This window comes from Choloepus didactylus, chromosome 20 (assembly GCF_015220235.1).
Source record: "Choloepus didactylus isolate mChoDid1 chromosome 20, mChoDid1.pri, whole genome shotgun sequence".
NCBI lineage: Eukaryota > Metazoa > Chordata > Mammalia > Pilosa > Megalonychidae > Choloepus > Choloepus didactylus.
Window position 1 is genome coordinate 36,353,355 of NC_051326.1, and position 17,100 is coordinate 36,370,454.

General features: G+C 33.7%; 1 protein-coding gene across 2 annotated transcripts in view; it reads left to right on the top strand.

The window, feature by feature from the left end:
• MTMR9 (myotubularin related protein 9) overlaps window positions 1–14,447 on the top strand; it is a 71,405-nt gene extending 56,958 nt beyond the window's left edge. For both annotated transcript variants that reach the window (XM_037813048.1, XM_037813049.1), the window contains exons 9-10: window positions 6,697–6,848; window positions 9,363–14,447. In XM_037813048.1, the coding sequence (XP_037668976.1) occupies window positions 6,697–6,848; window positions 9,363–9,526 (316 nt within the window). In that variant the 3' untranslated portion in view covers window positions 9,527–14,447. The remainder of the gene's footprint in view (window positions 1–6,696; window positions 6,849–9,362) is intronic.
• The last annotated feature ends 2,653 nt before the right edge of the window (window positions 14,448–17,100 follow it).

Consider the following 17,100-nt stretch of genomic DNA (forward strand, 5'->3'; position numbering starts at 1 on the left):
CTCTTTTGGGTTCTGTATGGTTGGTGGTGATGTCTCTTCTTTCATGCCATTTAGTTATTTGAGCCTTCTCTTTTTTTGCTTGTCAGTCTAATTTAAGGTTTGTCAATTTTGTTGATCTTTTCAAAGAATCAACTTTTGGTTTCATTAATTTTTCTCTTATTTTTGTATTTGCTATTTCCTTTATTTTCTAATCTTTATTATTATTATCTTTATCCTCACTTCGCATAGTTTGCTTTTCTTTTTCTAGTTTGTTAAGTTGAAATGTTAGGTTATTGATTTGAGATATTTCTTCCTTTTTTAATATAGGCATTTATAACAGTAAATTTCCTGCTAAGCACTACTTTAGCTGCATCCCATAAGTTTCGTATGGGATAGTTTTCATTTTCATTCATCTCAAGGTATTTTCTGATTTCCCTGATGATTTCTTCATTGGTTATTTAGGAGTATGTGGTTTAATTTCCACATATTTGAGATTTATCCAAATTTCCTTCTGTTATTGATGTCTAATTTAATTCCATTGTGGTTGGAGAACATACTTTGTATTATTTTAGTCCTTTTAAATTTACTGAGGCTTGCTTCAAGGCTTAGCATGTGATATATCCTGGAGAGTATTCCATGTCAGCTTCAAAATAATATGTTTTCCGCTGTTGTTGGGTGTAGTTTTCTATAGATATCTACTAGGTATAGCTGGTTTATAGTGTTGTTTAAGCCTTCTGTTACTTTGTTAATCTTTTGCCCAGTTGTTCTGTTTGTTATAGAAAGTAGAGTATTGAAGTCTCCAACTATTATGGCTAAATTGTTTCTCCTTTGAATTCTGTTTTTGCTTCATGTATTTTTGGGCCACTGTTGTTTGGTGTATTTATGTTTATAATTGTTATATCATCCTAATGGATAAATCCTTCTTTTAAAATGTCCCCCTTTGTCTCCAGTAACAGTTTTTGTCTTAAAATTGTGTTGTGTCTCATTTATCTTTTTGTTCCTCAGAAAATTGAAAATAGTATTACCATATGACCTGGCAATTCCACTTCTTGGTATATACCCTCAAAAATTGAAAGCAAGTACTTGAACAGATTTGTACAACAGTGTTTATAGCAGAATTGTTCTCAATAACCAAAAGGTAAAAGCAACCCCAAAATCCGTTAGCAGATGAATAAACAAAAAACATGTTATATACATACAATGGAATATTATTCAGTCTTAAAAAGGAATAAAACTCTGGTACATGGTACTACATGGATGAACACTGAAGACATCATGTTTAGTGAAATAAGTCAGACACAAAAAAGACAAATATTGTATAATTGCAGTGAAATGAAAAACCTAGAAGCAGCAGACTTCATAGAAATAGATGGTGGTTTATTTGTTGTCAGGGGCAAGGGATGGGAAAAATAGCTTAATGGATGAGTAGTTTCTGTTTGAGGAGATGAAAAAGGAGGAGTAATAGATGTTAGGAGTGGTAGCAAAATACTGCAAATATAATTAATATAACTGAATTGTACACTTGAATGTGGCTAAAATGGGAGATTTTGTGCTCCATATTGGTTACTGCAATAAAAAGTTTTTTGTTTTTTTTTTAAAGTGCATTGTGTCTGATATTAGTATAACCACTCCAGTTCTCTTTTGGTTATTGTTTACATGATGCATCTTTTTCCATTCTTTATTTTCATCCTATTTGTGTCTTTGAGTCTAAAGTGTGTCTCTTGAAGACAGCATATGATTAGATCTTTTTTTAAAATCTGTTTTGCCAGTCTGTGCCTTTTGATTGGTGTATTTCATCCATTTCTATCTACTGTAATTCATAATAAGGTAGGAGTTACATCTGCCATTTTGCTGTTTGTTTTTTATATGTCTTAGGTCTTTTTTTCCCCCTCCTCTCCCATTACTGCCTGTCTTTGTGTTAAATAGATATGTTCTAGCATATTATTTTAATTCCATTGTTTCTTCTACTGTTTTTTTTTTTTTTTTTTTAAGTTATCTTCATAGTGGTTGCCCTGGGTATTACAATTAGCATCTTAACTTAAAATCACCTAGTGTGGGTTAATAATAACTTAGGTTCAGTAGTATACAGAATCTTTGCTGCAATATACTCCATCCCACCCCCCTCCTTTGTACTGTTGTCATATAGTGTTTATTGTAATGAGTTTATTATAATGGGTTTAATTGTAAGCCCATTAACAGTTTTGTCATCACTGTTGCCTTATACAATTGCCTTTTAAACAGAGAGAAGTTACAAATGAAACACATTTAGACTGCATTTTTATTCATCTATGTAGTTATTTTTATTGGTGCTCTTTTCAATTTACTGTCTATTGTCCTTTCATTTCAACCTAAAGGGCTCCCTTTAATATTTCTTGTAGGGCAGGTCTACTAGTGACAAATTCTCTGTTTTTGTTTATCTGGGAATGTCTTAATTTCTCCTGGTTTTTTTGGATATCAAAATCTTGCACAATAGTCTTTCTTTCTACACTTTTGAATATGTCAGCTTACTGCCTTCTGGCTTTATGATTCCTGATGATAAGTAAGAAATTAATAAGAATCCCTTGTATGAGTCATTTTTTCCCCTTGCTACTTTTAAGGTTCTTTTTCTGGCTCATGGCAGTTTGATATTGATGTGTTTAGGTGTGAATCTCTGAATTTATCCTACTTGGAGTTCTTTGAGCTTCTTGGATGCATAAATTCATGTCTTCCATCAAATTTGGCAAATTTGAAGCATTATTTCTTCAAATATTTTTTCTGCCTCTTTCCCTTCTCTCCTGGAATTCCTATCATGCATATGTTAGATCACTTGAAAGTATGCCACAGGTCTCTGAGGCGCTCTTCAGTTTTCTTCATACTTTTTCTTTGTATTCCTCAGAAATTGCTATTCTCAATTGACCTATCTTCAAATTCACTGATTCTTCTGCCAGCCCAAATCTGCTATTGAGCCCCTCTAGTGAATTTTCATTTCAGTTATTGTATTTCTCAAATCCAGAATTGCTATTTGGTTCTGTTTTATAATTTCTACCTCTTTATTGATATTGTCTATTTTGTAAAGCATTATCATCTTGCTTTCCTTTACTTTTTTACACATACTTTCTTTAGTTCTTTAAACATATAATAGCTGATTTAAAGCCTTGTCTAGTAAGTCCAGTATATGAAACCTCTCAGGGACAGTTTCTTTTAACTAATTTTTTCCTATGTATGGGCCATACGTTCCTGTTTCTTTATGTTTTTTATAACTTTTTGTTGAAAAGTGATGTTTTAGATAATACAATGTGGCAAATCTGGCAGTTAGATCCCCTTATTCTCCCAAAAGGTTGTTGTTGCAGCTATGTTGTTGTTTTGTTTTTTCTTGTTTAATGACTTTTCTGGACTAATTCTGTACAGTGTATTCACTATGGTATGTGGCCACTGAAGTCTCTGCCCAGTCAGATTTCCTTCTTGAACTGTCGTCCGCCCTTGTTGAGGTGTTCTGCATGTATGTGTGTGGAGGCATGCCTTCAACACTCAGGCAGTGTACTACTCTGCCTTACTTCTAACTCCTTGCTTACACTAGACCTCAGGTTCAGCCAGAGGTCTTTCCTGGGTATGTGCACAGCCCTGCACATATGCATGCTCTTTTAAATTCTCAGGAGTATGTCAGTGCTTCTCAAACACCCTGTGGACATCCATCATCCAGATCTTTCTCTTAGATTTGGCCAGGCTCTTGTTTGCCCTACCTGGTAGAGCAGCCTCAGGCTGCTGTGAGGTTAAACAATTACTGCACTGTTTTTGACAAACATCCTGGCAATAGGGCTTTTCCCTGGGAGAGAGCTCAAATAACTACAACACTCTACAAATGGGCCTTTGCCAGGGAGGCTGAGAAACTTATCAAATAGTGACAATCCTCTGGGGATGGTACTTTTTGAGGATCTCCAAACTCGGTCTTCCCCTCTAGTGGCTGCAAGGCTTTAAAGGATATTGTGGATCTCAAGAAAGAAGGATGGCGTTAGGCCAAGCTAAAATGCCACAGACTGTTGTTCTCACCAAGGTTCAGAAATTTTCCTGAATGCATGTTCCTGATTGTGGCAAGCCTTGGTTAATTTCCAGAGTTCTGAAAAAGTTGATTTTCACAATATTTGGCAGTGTTTTTATTTTTATTTTTTTTCTTTCGGAGGAGCAGATAATACATAGATGTCCATACTCTGTTATTCCAGAAGTCCTGCCCCTAAATGTAGCATTTTAGGTACATTCCTTTTTCCGTGTCATCATTTCCTTTCACATTCTCTCCAGTGTACTTTTATGGAAAAAGTTCCAGATGTGAAATTAGAAGATTTGGGTTTGGATCTCCACTTTGCCACTTACTGGCCATGTAACTCTTCTAAATCTATTTCTACTGATGTGAAATGCAGCAATTAATATCTTTCTCACTGAGTTGTAGTGAGGATCAAATAAAACAATATGTGGACACTCCTCACATCATACTTATTGCTTAATAGGCACTTAAAAATGTTAGTTCAATCATCCATTCCTCTTTGAGTCTTCCGTCACCAGCATAACCACCAGCCTATAAATGACCACGAATAGCATTTTGACCCAGAGCCACAAACATACTTTGGCCGGCACAATCATTCTGATGAACGTAACAGTGCATAAGGGAATACCTCATCCTTTGTATCATTTGATGCAAGGGAAAGGAGAAATAACTGAGCACTCAGGTAACCTCTAACAATTGGGCGTCAATATGTGAAATGAAATCTATTTCTAATACTGTTGTTGTACACTACTACCAAGGGATTTTAATAGGCATTACACCAAAAAGGATCCTGTTGTCAGATATATTTTATATTTTTTTAAATGCTAAACTAAACAAAGTTCTAGTTTTGTTTTGTTTTGAGGAGATCAAAGGCTATGTCCAAATAATCATTACAAAGGCAACTCTTTTCATGGCACTTAAATATTTTAGGAATCTAATATACTATCCCACTATTTCTTGGACTGGGTACACTTGGGGTGGGGTGTGATTTCCATTGTCAAGGAATGTGGTATAATACAGCCTTCTCTTAGAGAATCATTAATGCACTTAATCATTAAAGGCTTTAAGGTGTCCTTTAATAAAGCAATGTATATACCTTTAATTCAACATTTAAAAAATATATTTAACTGTGGAATTCCTTTTTTGGTATTATACCTGTTAACATCCCTGAGAACTATTCTTCAATAAAGGGATTACAAATGTATTTTATTTCACATGCTGACTCCCAGTTGGTAGAGGCTACCAGCAGTATGGATTGAGAAAGATTCTGAAGCCATGTCTGGACTCAGCTGGAGAAAGTTCAGTGATTGTCTAAGCATGGGCTTGCAGGCATAGGGCTGGGGATGCTGTGGGAGCAGTTTTTCTTTTTTTTTTTTTTTTTTTTCATTTTTCTATTGTGGACTATAACATAAATATATACATAGAAGTGATAACTTTCAAAGTGTGATTTAACAAGTAGCAAATTTCAAAGAATTTTATGGGTTACAGTTCCACAATTTCAGTTATTTCCTTATTGTGAAATACAGCATATATACAGAGAGGTGATAACTTTCAAAGTACAATTTAACAAGTAGCTATAGAGCAAATTTCAAAGAATGTTATGGGTTAGAGTTCCACCATTTCAGTTCTTTCCTTCTAGCTATTCTAATATCCTAGCAACTAAGAAGAAAAAATAATAATGAAGATTCAGTATTTGTAATCCTTTGTTAAATTCTGTCTTGTCTGTTGCTACTCCTTCCTCTTGTTTAATCAGGGAGCAGTGATTCTTGTCCTTGCTGTCCCTGGTTGCTAGGAACATGGAGTGGGAAATTAAATTCTAGTTCTACATTGGTTCTGTGATTATGTATATTATTTTTATTGCTAGTATAAAAAGAATGCATATTACTAACCTACATTCAGATTATCAAGCCATTTAGAGACAAAACCAATTTTTTAGTAAAACTTTAGCTTAAACAGATTCCTGTGAAAACTAGGTGCATTATCTTTTTGATTAATTTAGAGATTACCACAAACTAACTTTCAATCATGTAAAAAAAATTTTTTTTTCTAAAATGTGCCAGCTCACTTCCCTTCTCCAACAGTTATTCCACGTTAAAGTGTTACAGAGTTTTAGGATCATTATGGTGACTATTCATTGTATATGAATGTAGACTTAATCAGTACTTACATCAAGAAATGTATTTGTTTTTACTCTTTGACAGTCTTTTTTACGTATATGTAATTTCTTTTTCCTCAACGCTAAGCCTCTAAAAGTTTTAGGGTATTTTTTGAGATTTGGCTCATCCTTCATTTTTAATATGATGTGTACAATTTTGTGAGTATATTCTTGGCTTCTGAGAAACAAAAAAGTTGTAAAGTTGTTTGTTTAGCTATTTTAATTAAAATGCAACCCCAGAATACAATAAAGGACTTTTGTGTATAGTAACATTCTCTGGGGTTAGGTTAATAGTCACCCTGACATGACCAGATTATGGTTTTATCCTTCTTGCAGGTTTTGGAAGCCTGTAAAACAGTGTTTCTTTTTGTCAGAGTTATCATGCTGATTGAGTTTTCTGAAAAATATTATTTTACAACACAATGCTCCTCAGAAATCTTGTGTTCTACCTTCTAAAATACAAAGAGAAGTTGTTCTATCAAAAAGAGCATTTAATAGTGACTGTTATAAATTAACTGCTTTAATGACAGTTTTCTCTCCTGATCAGATGTAAATTGAAGCTGCAGCAGAAGACAATGTCTCTGTGGTCCTGGGTCAATCGATCCAGTGAACTGAGTAAATTCACTAATCCTCTCTTTGAAGCCAACAATCTAGTCATCTGGCCTTCTGTTGCACCACAGAGTCTTCAGCTATGGGAAGGTAAACCATGCATTTTTTTCAAATTTTTGTTGGTAGTCAGGTGTGCTGAGGAGGTGGCGTTGACCCTCAGACCTGTGTGTAATGGTGATTGTTTTCTCAGTAGTGGAATAGTTCTCTATTTCATGTCAGTTATCTAGTCATACTTTTTTTTTTTTCAGCCCCCATTTGAGAATTTAACAGTAATTATTTAATGGATACTGCTGCTTATGTTGAATATTTTCCATACATAAGAAACTACTTATTTTTGCTTGGAAGAGTTGATGATTAGTTAGGGCAGAAATAAAGTGTTAGCTCCTAGGTGATAGTTTATATCTTTCATTTATTAAGCAGTTATTAGAATATGTTCTTTTGTTAAATGCTGTTAAAGGGTTACTTGAGCTATTTATTCTAGCCAGGTTCTATAAATCTATACAGAATACCATCTATCAATGCAGTAATGCAAATACCTCATTATTCATATGGAGCAGTGATCCTTACTTAATTTTCATAACTATTCTAAACAAGGTATTTTACAGACATTAATTTTCCAGACTGCTGAAGTTTATCCCCTTAAATACCAAAGCTTGTTTTTTAAAAAAACTATTTTTATTAAAATCTATCTAAACTATATTAGCTTTTCATTAAACAAAGAATATAAAATACCATTTAATTTCTTTTTAATCCTTTTGAAAATAGTAAGCACTGTTTTACATCTCTGTGTTAAACAGCATAAGAACACAAGGACAGTAGATGTTTAGTAAATTAAACTGAATTATCATTAATTTCAGTTATGCTGTGTTCTAATATTTTATGCCCTCAAGGGCTATGCATGTGCATAGAACAATTTGTCCTGCATGTAAAAGGGCATATAATTTTACACTATTTGCTTTCTCAGTTTGGGTCTGGGTCTGTTTTTATTTCTTCCCTGGATGTCACCTGTCATGTGTTGTTCCTCCTAGTATATATCTACTATTAGCTGCTTCCTTCCACTTCACTTTATGCTTCTAATCTTATCTATTGAAGCTCTAGTTAGAATTGTGGGAACATGTGCTTAGGTAGTCTCAGGATTCTCTGAGTATATACTTTGGCTTTGATTCTGTGAAGTAATCTTGACTTCTTAGAACTTCTCTTAGATTACTTTCTTGACTGTTGTAGACAGTCACAGGTACGTGGTAAGTGACCTCTTACGTGAGAGATTATAGCTATACCTCTCCTATAAGACTTCTGACACAATTTACCTAAAAGCCACTGTCATTTAACAACTGAACAGAGAGACCATAGCCACTTGGGAGAAAAGCCAAATTTAAGAATTGAGTGCCCTGGAGAATAATTCAACTCCCTCATTGGGGGTTTAGGGATTAAGTGGTAGAAGGAAACCTTTGTTGTTACATGGGTGAATTTCTGTCACTCCATTAAGAACAGTTTTCAGAAGTGTTTAGTGCCTCCTTAACTTAGAGCTAGAGAGATTCTTTATTAGATAAAATCTTCTTATGATATATATATATGTATTATATAATGAGACTGTTTTTTGGCCTTAAAATGTTGCGCTGCAGATTACATTTACATCATAGTTACCCATTAACATTACATAATTACTGTATGGAAGAATAAGATTTTTAAAATAGGTTCATATAATAGAAAAATCAACAGGTTAATCAATATTTAAGATATGTTTCTATTTACCCTTTCTGATAGAGAGGAGAATTAGGGCATATAGGAGGACTCATTAGGGCTTATGAGAGTTTGGTTTATAGTGTTTTTATGAATCATAATACATTTATGAACTTGTCAGCTGCTGGCATATTGCAGCATGGAAAGTTTCGGTATATCTTTACTTGAATATCTTTCAGCCATTATTCTGGGATAGTATAGTTAACATAGGTCTATGTAAAGGGAGAAAATGCCTCGTTTAGTCCATAATAAAACGATAATTATTATTATTTGGGGAAAGAAGCAATTGCCTGCAGAATTGGAAGACTGCCTGTTAAATAACAAAAAAGAGAGAACCCACTTAAATTTAGACTTTTAAATAACAATTTATGTGGTTCTGCTTTTGCTTTAATTGTCACTTTTTCCAGTGAAAGTGATTTCACACGTAGGGGGTCTTACAGGTCTGGATAAAGTTCTGTAATTGTGAAAAAAAAAAAAAAGATTTGTATTGTACACTGGAAAGTTTATGATGTAATTTATCAGCTGTTTTTTCTGAATATAACACAGAACTGCATTTTGACCTATTTGATAATTTTGTGGCTTTTTTGAAGAATTATAGTGAGCATGTACATAGAAATAGTGATTTCTTGAATACTGTATTTAATTGCACTCTTTCAGTTCTTCAAGATTGCTTTGTATTTTAGAGTAAAATAAAGCACCAATATGAGTTGTAAAACCAAAAAAGAGAGAGAGGAAGGAAAGGAAGGATGGAGGGAGGAAGGAATTAAGATATATAATGCATGGAATACACATTATCTACAAATATAATATTAACTCACTGTATGTATCCTTTTCCCTTCTGTATTCCTTTCCTGGATTCAATAGGTGTTTTCCTACGTTGGAACAGATCCTCCAAGTATTTGGATGAAGCTTATGAAGAAATGGTTAACATTATTGAATATAACAAGGAATTACAAGCAAAAGTAAATATCCTCAGAAGGCAGTTGGCAGAACTGGAAACAGAGGATGGGATACAGGAGAGTCCCTAAAAGATCTCCCCTACACCCTTAAGCCTTCCCAGACCTGTACTCCACCTCTCTCTCCTTTTGCCCTTCAGTTCACTTTTACACAGTAGCCTTGAACTTAAGGCTTAAGATATAGGAACGCTTTAATGTAATTGATTTCTCAATATTTTATTAATGAAACTTAACTATAATTACTCATGTTTCATGTGGTCTGGTAGGCCCCTTCACTTTGAGAGGAAGAAGGAGGTGCTAGTCATTTTATTTTATGTGAAATAAGTGACCTATTTAATACCAGTTGTGTTATACACCATTTTTCATAAGCTTTTCTCTCTGTACACTTTTTCAAAGAGGGCTCCAAAAAAAGTTAAGGATATGGTTAATCTTTTTAGGAAATACATGTTGGTTTAAAAAAAGATCAGACTATAAAACACTTGGTATAATTATTTTTCAGAACTGAAATGGCTGAGAAACCAAGGAATTTTGCGTTTACTATGCCGTTTCCAATATTATCTTTGCCTCATAAAATATCCATTCTCTTTAAAATGGTTTTGGAATAACAAAGCTGAATTCATTCTCTTTCTGGTTTGTCAAGAAAGGAAAATCTGAATGCATATTCTAGGCAAATTATTTTTGCAAGGGCAACAGGTATAGTTTGCTGATAGTTACATTAAGAATTAAAAATTTATTTTAATAGTAGACACTAAAAGTAAGTGCAATATAGAATTAAAGTAGGAATTTATTATTGATATGGTATTGTTACTATTGATTGGTTTTTCAGGTTTTTAACCATACACATTAAATGTGTACCAAATGCTGGTTGTAAAATTAAACCATTATTTAGAATAGATGTGGATTTGTTATAATTAAGTTCCATAATATGGTGTCTTAAACCAGAGATGCACTGCCCTTGTCTCAAGTTCTTATTGCACTGGTTTATGTTTGTGTGTGTGTTTATTGTGTTTTATTTTTAAGTATTCTAAGAGTTTACTCATACTAAGGTTAAAACTTTCATGTGGGCTTGAGCCTTTTGCAAATGTATCTTGACTGCTAATTTGTCAATTATGTGTTAGGCAAATAAAACTTAAGGGGAGGAGGAAGTTTATGAATGTGATGCAGCTCTATCTATGTTTCAAACTTCAGAAACAGATGTGAAATGGTTCAATGTTAGAGAAACAGTAATAGCTATATTTATGCTATGCCAGTTTGTTTATGCCTACAACTCTAAAAGCTCATGGTTCAGTATTTTGCATCTAGGTTTCCATTTTGTGGCACTGCTCATTTTAACAAATACTGTTTTCCTTTATAAGGATAATTAATATTAATCTTTAATACCATTTCCACACCATCTACGTATATAACCATTTCAGTGTAAAATACACCAAAACTGAACCTTGCTTTAGAGCTATATCAAGGTAAAAATATAATTTCTAAATGTCAATTCTACAAATTATGGCCACATTCAGAAGCTTTTGAAAATGGCACATACACTTTCCATCTCCAGTTGCCCAAGCTTCATCTTCTTCTGCCTCCTTAGACTTGTAACAAAAAGCTGGACAGCAATCCATAGTCAAAACTCTCTTTTGGTAAATTTGCCTGCCTTCTTCTCAGAAGTTCAGTTTTATTCTTGACTTATTTTCTTGGCTATAGTTATGAACTTTGGGCATTTAAAATCCTCATTAAAAGGCTAAGACAAGGATCATAAGTGATGATCTATCTTTTTATAGATCTGTCTGTGTTGAGTGAAACACCTATATTAGTTATTTGAAAGAGGCAATACCCTAGCTTTTTTAATGCTCCTTCAGAATTGCTTGCTGCATCTGTTCACACAGATGACATTTTTGTATTCTCCTAGTTTTTTCTCAAGACCAGATATGAGGAAGGAGTCTTTCTTCTCAGTTAATGGAATCAAAAGGAAATCCATGTAGAGATTTTAAGTGATTCTTTAGAAGTGACTTTCATCTAATATGTTGATTGGACATAGGGTTTCCATGGCTAGAAACTTTGGAGGGAATTTTTGTTAATCTTGGTCATGGAAAAATTGTATGTCATCAAGTTATACCTGTATTCTTGATGAACACTGAGCCAGAGTCCAATAGTAGTGTAATACTTCAATTTCATTTTCTTTCTCATTGAGGCAGATCTCTTAAGCTCTTTTGGCAAGTTTGCATTTTAGTGTTAATTTATAGTTAAGGATTGTCCAAATCTCAGATCTGTTTACAGGTAGTAGAAACCAACTTTGGTATCAATGCATTTACAAAGGGGCACTTAATACAAATATTACAGCTCTCCCAAACTTGAGAACCCTGTCAAAAACAAAAGCATCATCAATATAATTTGGGAGAGGGTTTTTAGCAATTCTATTAAGTTACCTCTCCCTTGGATGTGGAGAATAAATAAAATGAATAAACTAATGAGAAGGTAATTGTTAAACAGTAACATTATATATTTATAACATTCTTATAAATAAAGAACTTCACTGAAGAGAATGGTGGCAGAATTAATGAGAAAGCAAATAGGAGCCAATAGTAGTAAAGTGAGATATAATCAAGTCCATGTATGTTAGGCATCATGGTAGGCATCTTCTGTATTCATTTATATTGAAGGCTAGTTTATATTTTGGGGATGTAAAGCCTAGGCCCCACAAAGAATATTTTAAAAAATAAAAGATTGCTACAATCCTCGTATCAGAAACATAAGGATCCTTGGGTTTAAATTAAAGGCCAAGTTCTTATTCCTGTTCTGATTTTACATACCTCCCTCCACTACCCTATTCAAGTCAAGAGACTGTGCCTTTCTGCTTCCTTGCCTTTCATGTCCCAGATTCCTAAATCTTACCAAAATGTATTTCTCTTTGCCAAGAGAAAGAAGTTTCTGTTGACTTTTGAGTCCTTGGTTGCCATTTTAATTAATAAATACTTTTTTTTTTTTTTTAAATCAGAAGAACCTAGTTGGTTGGTTGCATTAAAAAGCTGAACTTTTTTTGTGTGGAAATACTTTTCAGTAATTATTTGTACAGTCAAAATTTGACATGTTGATATTAATAAATGGGAAGAAAATAAGCAGAAATTGAAAACTCTTAATAGCAAATTTAAGCAGTCTATAAACTTATTTTATTTCTAAGAAAAATTGAGTCTTTGAAGCAAGATTTTAAAATGATTTTGGGGAAAACTTTGGGAGACAATTGACATTCATTTAAGATCCCACATGGGGGATTTTAAAACTTGTCCTTTAACTCTGAGGCCTGATTTATAGAGGTGGGATTTCAGTATTTTTCATTTTAAAGGATAAAATTCAGTGGGATATTAATCTTTGATTAGATCAGTATGGTTGATTTATGTTAATTTAACAACTCTATATCATGGAGAATTATTTGATCAGTAGTTTAGTCTCTTAAAGTGAAAAATTGGGGGAACATTTGCATTTTTTAATCTGCTTAAAGACACAAATATTTTAATTATTTGGTTTCAGAAACAGCTATTTTAATTTTTCAGTCTTACGGAGGTCATCAAGTTAGCTTATTATCAGACCTAAACCTGAGGCAAAAGTTTTGGTATTTGCCCACTGAGCCCTTCTAGATTTAATGAATGAGAACTAGGTGAGGGTATTATGAGCATTCTTTATCAGAAAAGTATCTCCTAGACAAAAGTGGGCAATATTTAGAGTAGGTGATTCCCTGTTTTGGAAACTTTGAAATTTACCAGAGAATGAAGTCATTCAGGATATGTGATGCATGTTTATGCTATACCTCAACACAAAATAGGTTATTTCTTATTCTATAAAAAGGGTCAGATCTCCCCCCCCCCACCAGAGCTAGTATCCTAATTAGCCAGCTTAACAGAAAACATTAAAAACTGACTTCTCCATTAATATTTATTTTGAGATGATATGAAATGCTAATTTTTTATATTATCAGTTTTCTAATTTTTGTTTTCTTTAATAAAACTACTCCTTCTACCTTCACACATTCTTTATTATCCAGTGTCCACAGCATCTTTTTCCTTTAAACCAATAGCCCAGAAGAGATCCTCTGAAACTCTAGGACTAGATTTTTAAAAGTTTGACTTACCTGAATTCCCTTTTAAGAAACCTAAAGGGCTGCCTCTTAAACTGCACTGCAGAATTGTAGTTCCCACTTAATTTAGTGGAAGAAAATGAGGATCACTGTAGACACTACATTATCCTGTAAAGTAATCCCTGATGACAGTTTACTGATTTTTAGAGCCATTCTGTTTAACCATCTGCAAGTCGAAGGATTAACTGTATTTGTGATTTGTAATAAAATTGAGCTGTGTAACACTGCCTTGTGTCTGTCTGGAAAAGACATTTGCTTCACTTTTAAAATGCACATATGTTTGGAGAGGTGGATTATTCTACAGAAATACACCCTAAATCCCGTACCATCTACACTAAACATGTTGTACTTGCACAACTTAGTTTAAAAATATATATGTATTTCTTCAATAGCCAGGTATTTGGACTGTACTCTTGATATATTTGAATGTGACTCTTGGATTTAAGTGCACTATTATTCATGTCTTACACAATAAAATTGCACTGTATGGCAAATTTGTCTATAATGTATGCTTTGCTGGAACCTCAGAGTGCTGTAATATACAGGTTTTTATACTGTGAACCTGTATATATATATATAGTCCTAAGGAAAAATTCTGAACTTTTGTAAGGCTGTCTAACATTTTAATATTATTTGTAATGTTCACTACTTGATAAGTTCACTTACATCCTACAACTGGAATCATTCACCTTGAGTTGACTGCTTTGTCATCCTTGGTCTTATCAAATCAAGAAACTGTCTTGTCAAACATGGTACTGTTATCTTAGTGTATAATATGTGTGTATGCTGTTCTCCCTCTGCCTCAGAGGACTGTTGCACAGATGCTAGTGTTAAATTTCTATAGACTGGTAATAAAATTTGAATATATTCAAATGCTGGTAAATTAAATCTTTAGGCTGGCTTTAATTTTTTTTTTTTTAAATGTTCGGGAAGGTTTTGACAATGTCTCAGTTAAAACTACTGTATGTTTTTTACTTTATATTTTGAAAAATACGTAACTGCAAAAAAATTGCAAAATAGTACAAAGAACTTCCATATATCCTTCACCTAGATTGAACAATCAACAATTTTCCACATAGGCTTTAAATCTCTTATGTGTGTGTCTGGGTGTCCATTATTAATATTGTTATTTTGCTGAAACATTTTTCAGCAAATATTTTGCATGAGCCTTCCCCTAAATACTTCAGAGTATCTCCCAAGAATTACCATGTACTGTACATGCTATTCACTCAGTAATATGATGTACTGATATAAATAATGATAGAAAAGGGAAAGCTCCTTAGAGTAAAACGCCCACTAATAAGTGTAGAATGAATGATGAAATTAGAATGTCACTGTTTGGCAATCATCACAATAATAAATAATTTAGGCAGTCATCATCAGTGGATGATAAACTAGTGGGTGAAATTTGATGAGGAAAAGAATGCTTACACAGTCTCGGGCTATCTTCCCATGAAATACTGATTATAAGGGGGGAAACAGTAACTTTACAGTGAAGAAACCTGGTAGATACCATCTTATCCAAGCAAAAATTAACATCACTATTAATGGGATATAGCAACATCAGTGCCTTCTGATATAATTCACTGAGAACAAAGCATCACTTTTATGGTATTTTGGGAAAAAAAAAAAACATGACCTGAATCCAATAATGAGGAAGCATCAGACTAAATTGAGGGGACATTTCTACAAAATAATTGGTCTGTACTAAAAAAGTACCAACCTCAAAGAAAAGGAGAGATAAAACCTTTTTGTAATTTTGAAATTACTTCAAAACAAAATAAAAGCAAAACATGAACAGAAAACAGCAGGCAACATTCAAAGTTATAAAATGAAAACAAGAATCAGAATATTCAGCTGATGAAAATTACCCAAGTGGAACACAAAGCAGAAGAAAACAACTGCAACCCCCATTCCAAAAGGAATAAATACCTTTGAGTAAGACTTTCAGATATGAAAAAAATATTTTCACAAATGAAAAATTACAAAACTCAGAAACAGACAAAAAGAAAAAACAAAAACACAAACAGGAAGGTATGAAACAAGGGTTGAATGACCTCAGGAAAGAATCTGAATAAAGAGTCATCTTAGAGATAAAGACTAAATCAAAGGTTAGCAAGGGAGAATACATTCAACTGAAAAATTATGGGCATGAAAAGCCAAGAGAATGAAAATGAAAATAATCAAAAAAGGAATCAGAGAAAAAGTGGTTAATGTAAGGGACACATGAAGAAGAGACAACACAGGAATAATTGGATTCCCTGAAGAAGAAAAATATATGGAACAGAACTAATATTTAAATCCATAATCCAAGGAAAGCTTCCAGAAATGAAAGGTCTGAGTGGAACTGGACCTAGACTGGTCAACTCCAGGACACATCCTAGTAAAACTTTTAGCCTTTAAAGATGAAGAGAGAAAAAAAAAATCTCCAGGTCCTCTAAGCAAAAAAGATGGAGTCTTAAAATCTGATTGCTATTAGAGTTCTCAACAACATACAAACTAAGACAATAGGGAGAAGAGCATTTTCAAGAAATAAAGTATGAGCCAAGGATTTTGTATTCAGCCAACCTGTACTTGAAGAATCAAAGGTATTGAAAAAGGTTTGAAAATGCAAGAACTCAAGTATACTTCCTGAGGAATCAGGGAAAACATGAGTTTCATCCAGTTAGGAAATAAATGAAGAAAAAAGGGCTAATGATGAGCTCTAAATATAACTGTCAATTCAAGGCTAAACAAAGGCAATAATATAGAGAAGTTGTAATCAGGAGGATTTGATCTGTAAGATTTTGGCAGTGGCTAATTAGCCCTGGTGTTCTTATGATAGACAGGGAAACTACTGAATGTTATCTTTGTAAAAGGAAGATTTCCAAGTCTGGTGGCCAGAAACCTAACTTACATTTTCTCAGTGGAGAGTCATGGCCTCTCACCCTAAGCTAGTTTATAGACTTGGAACCCCTTGATTGAGAAGGGGGCTGGGTTCTTTTGAGGAAGGACCCTGCAACACTGCCATAGGTTATACTGTAAATCATTCACTAAGCTTTCCCCAGATGGCTCTGTGACCATTTACTAGGGCAACTCTGCATTCGGAAAAAGGAAATTATCAGGATTTACCAGACACTGACTCTGAATTTATGCTAATTCCTAAAGATTCAACATACCGCCATGGCTGATTGATAAAAGTGGAGTCTAATGGTGGTTAGGTGACAAGGTTCTGGCCCAAGTTTGCACCACAGAGTGCCTCTAATTCTGCAGACTCACACTGTAGCTATTTCTCCAGTTCCTCTGGGCTGCGATGCTGGTGAGGCAGTAAGGCTCTTGCTACAGGCACAAAATTTAAGGGCATAACTCAGTAATTAAGATAAACAATATTTTTAAATTTAATTTTTTTGAGATTGTTCACATACCATACAATTATCCAAAGATCCAAAGTGCACAATCAGTTGCTCACAGTACCATCATACAGCTGTGCATCCACCACAATTATTTTTTTTCAATTTTTAGAACATTTTCATTACACCAGAAAAGA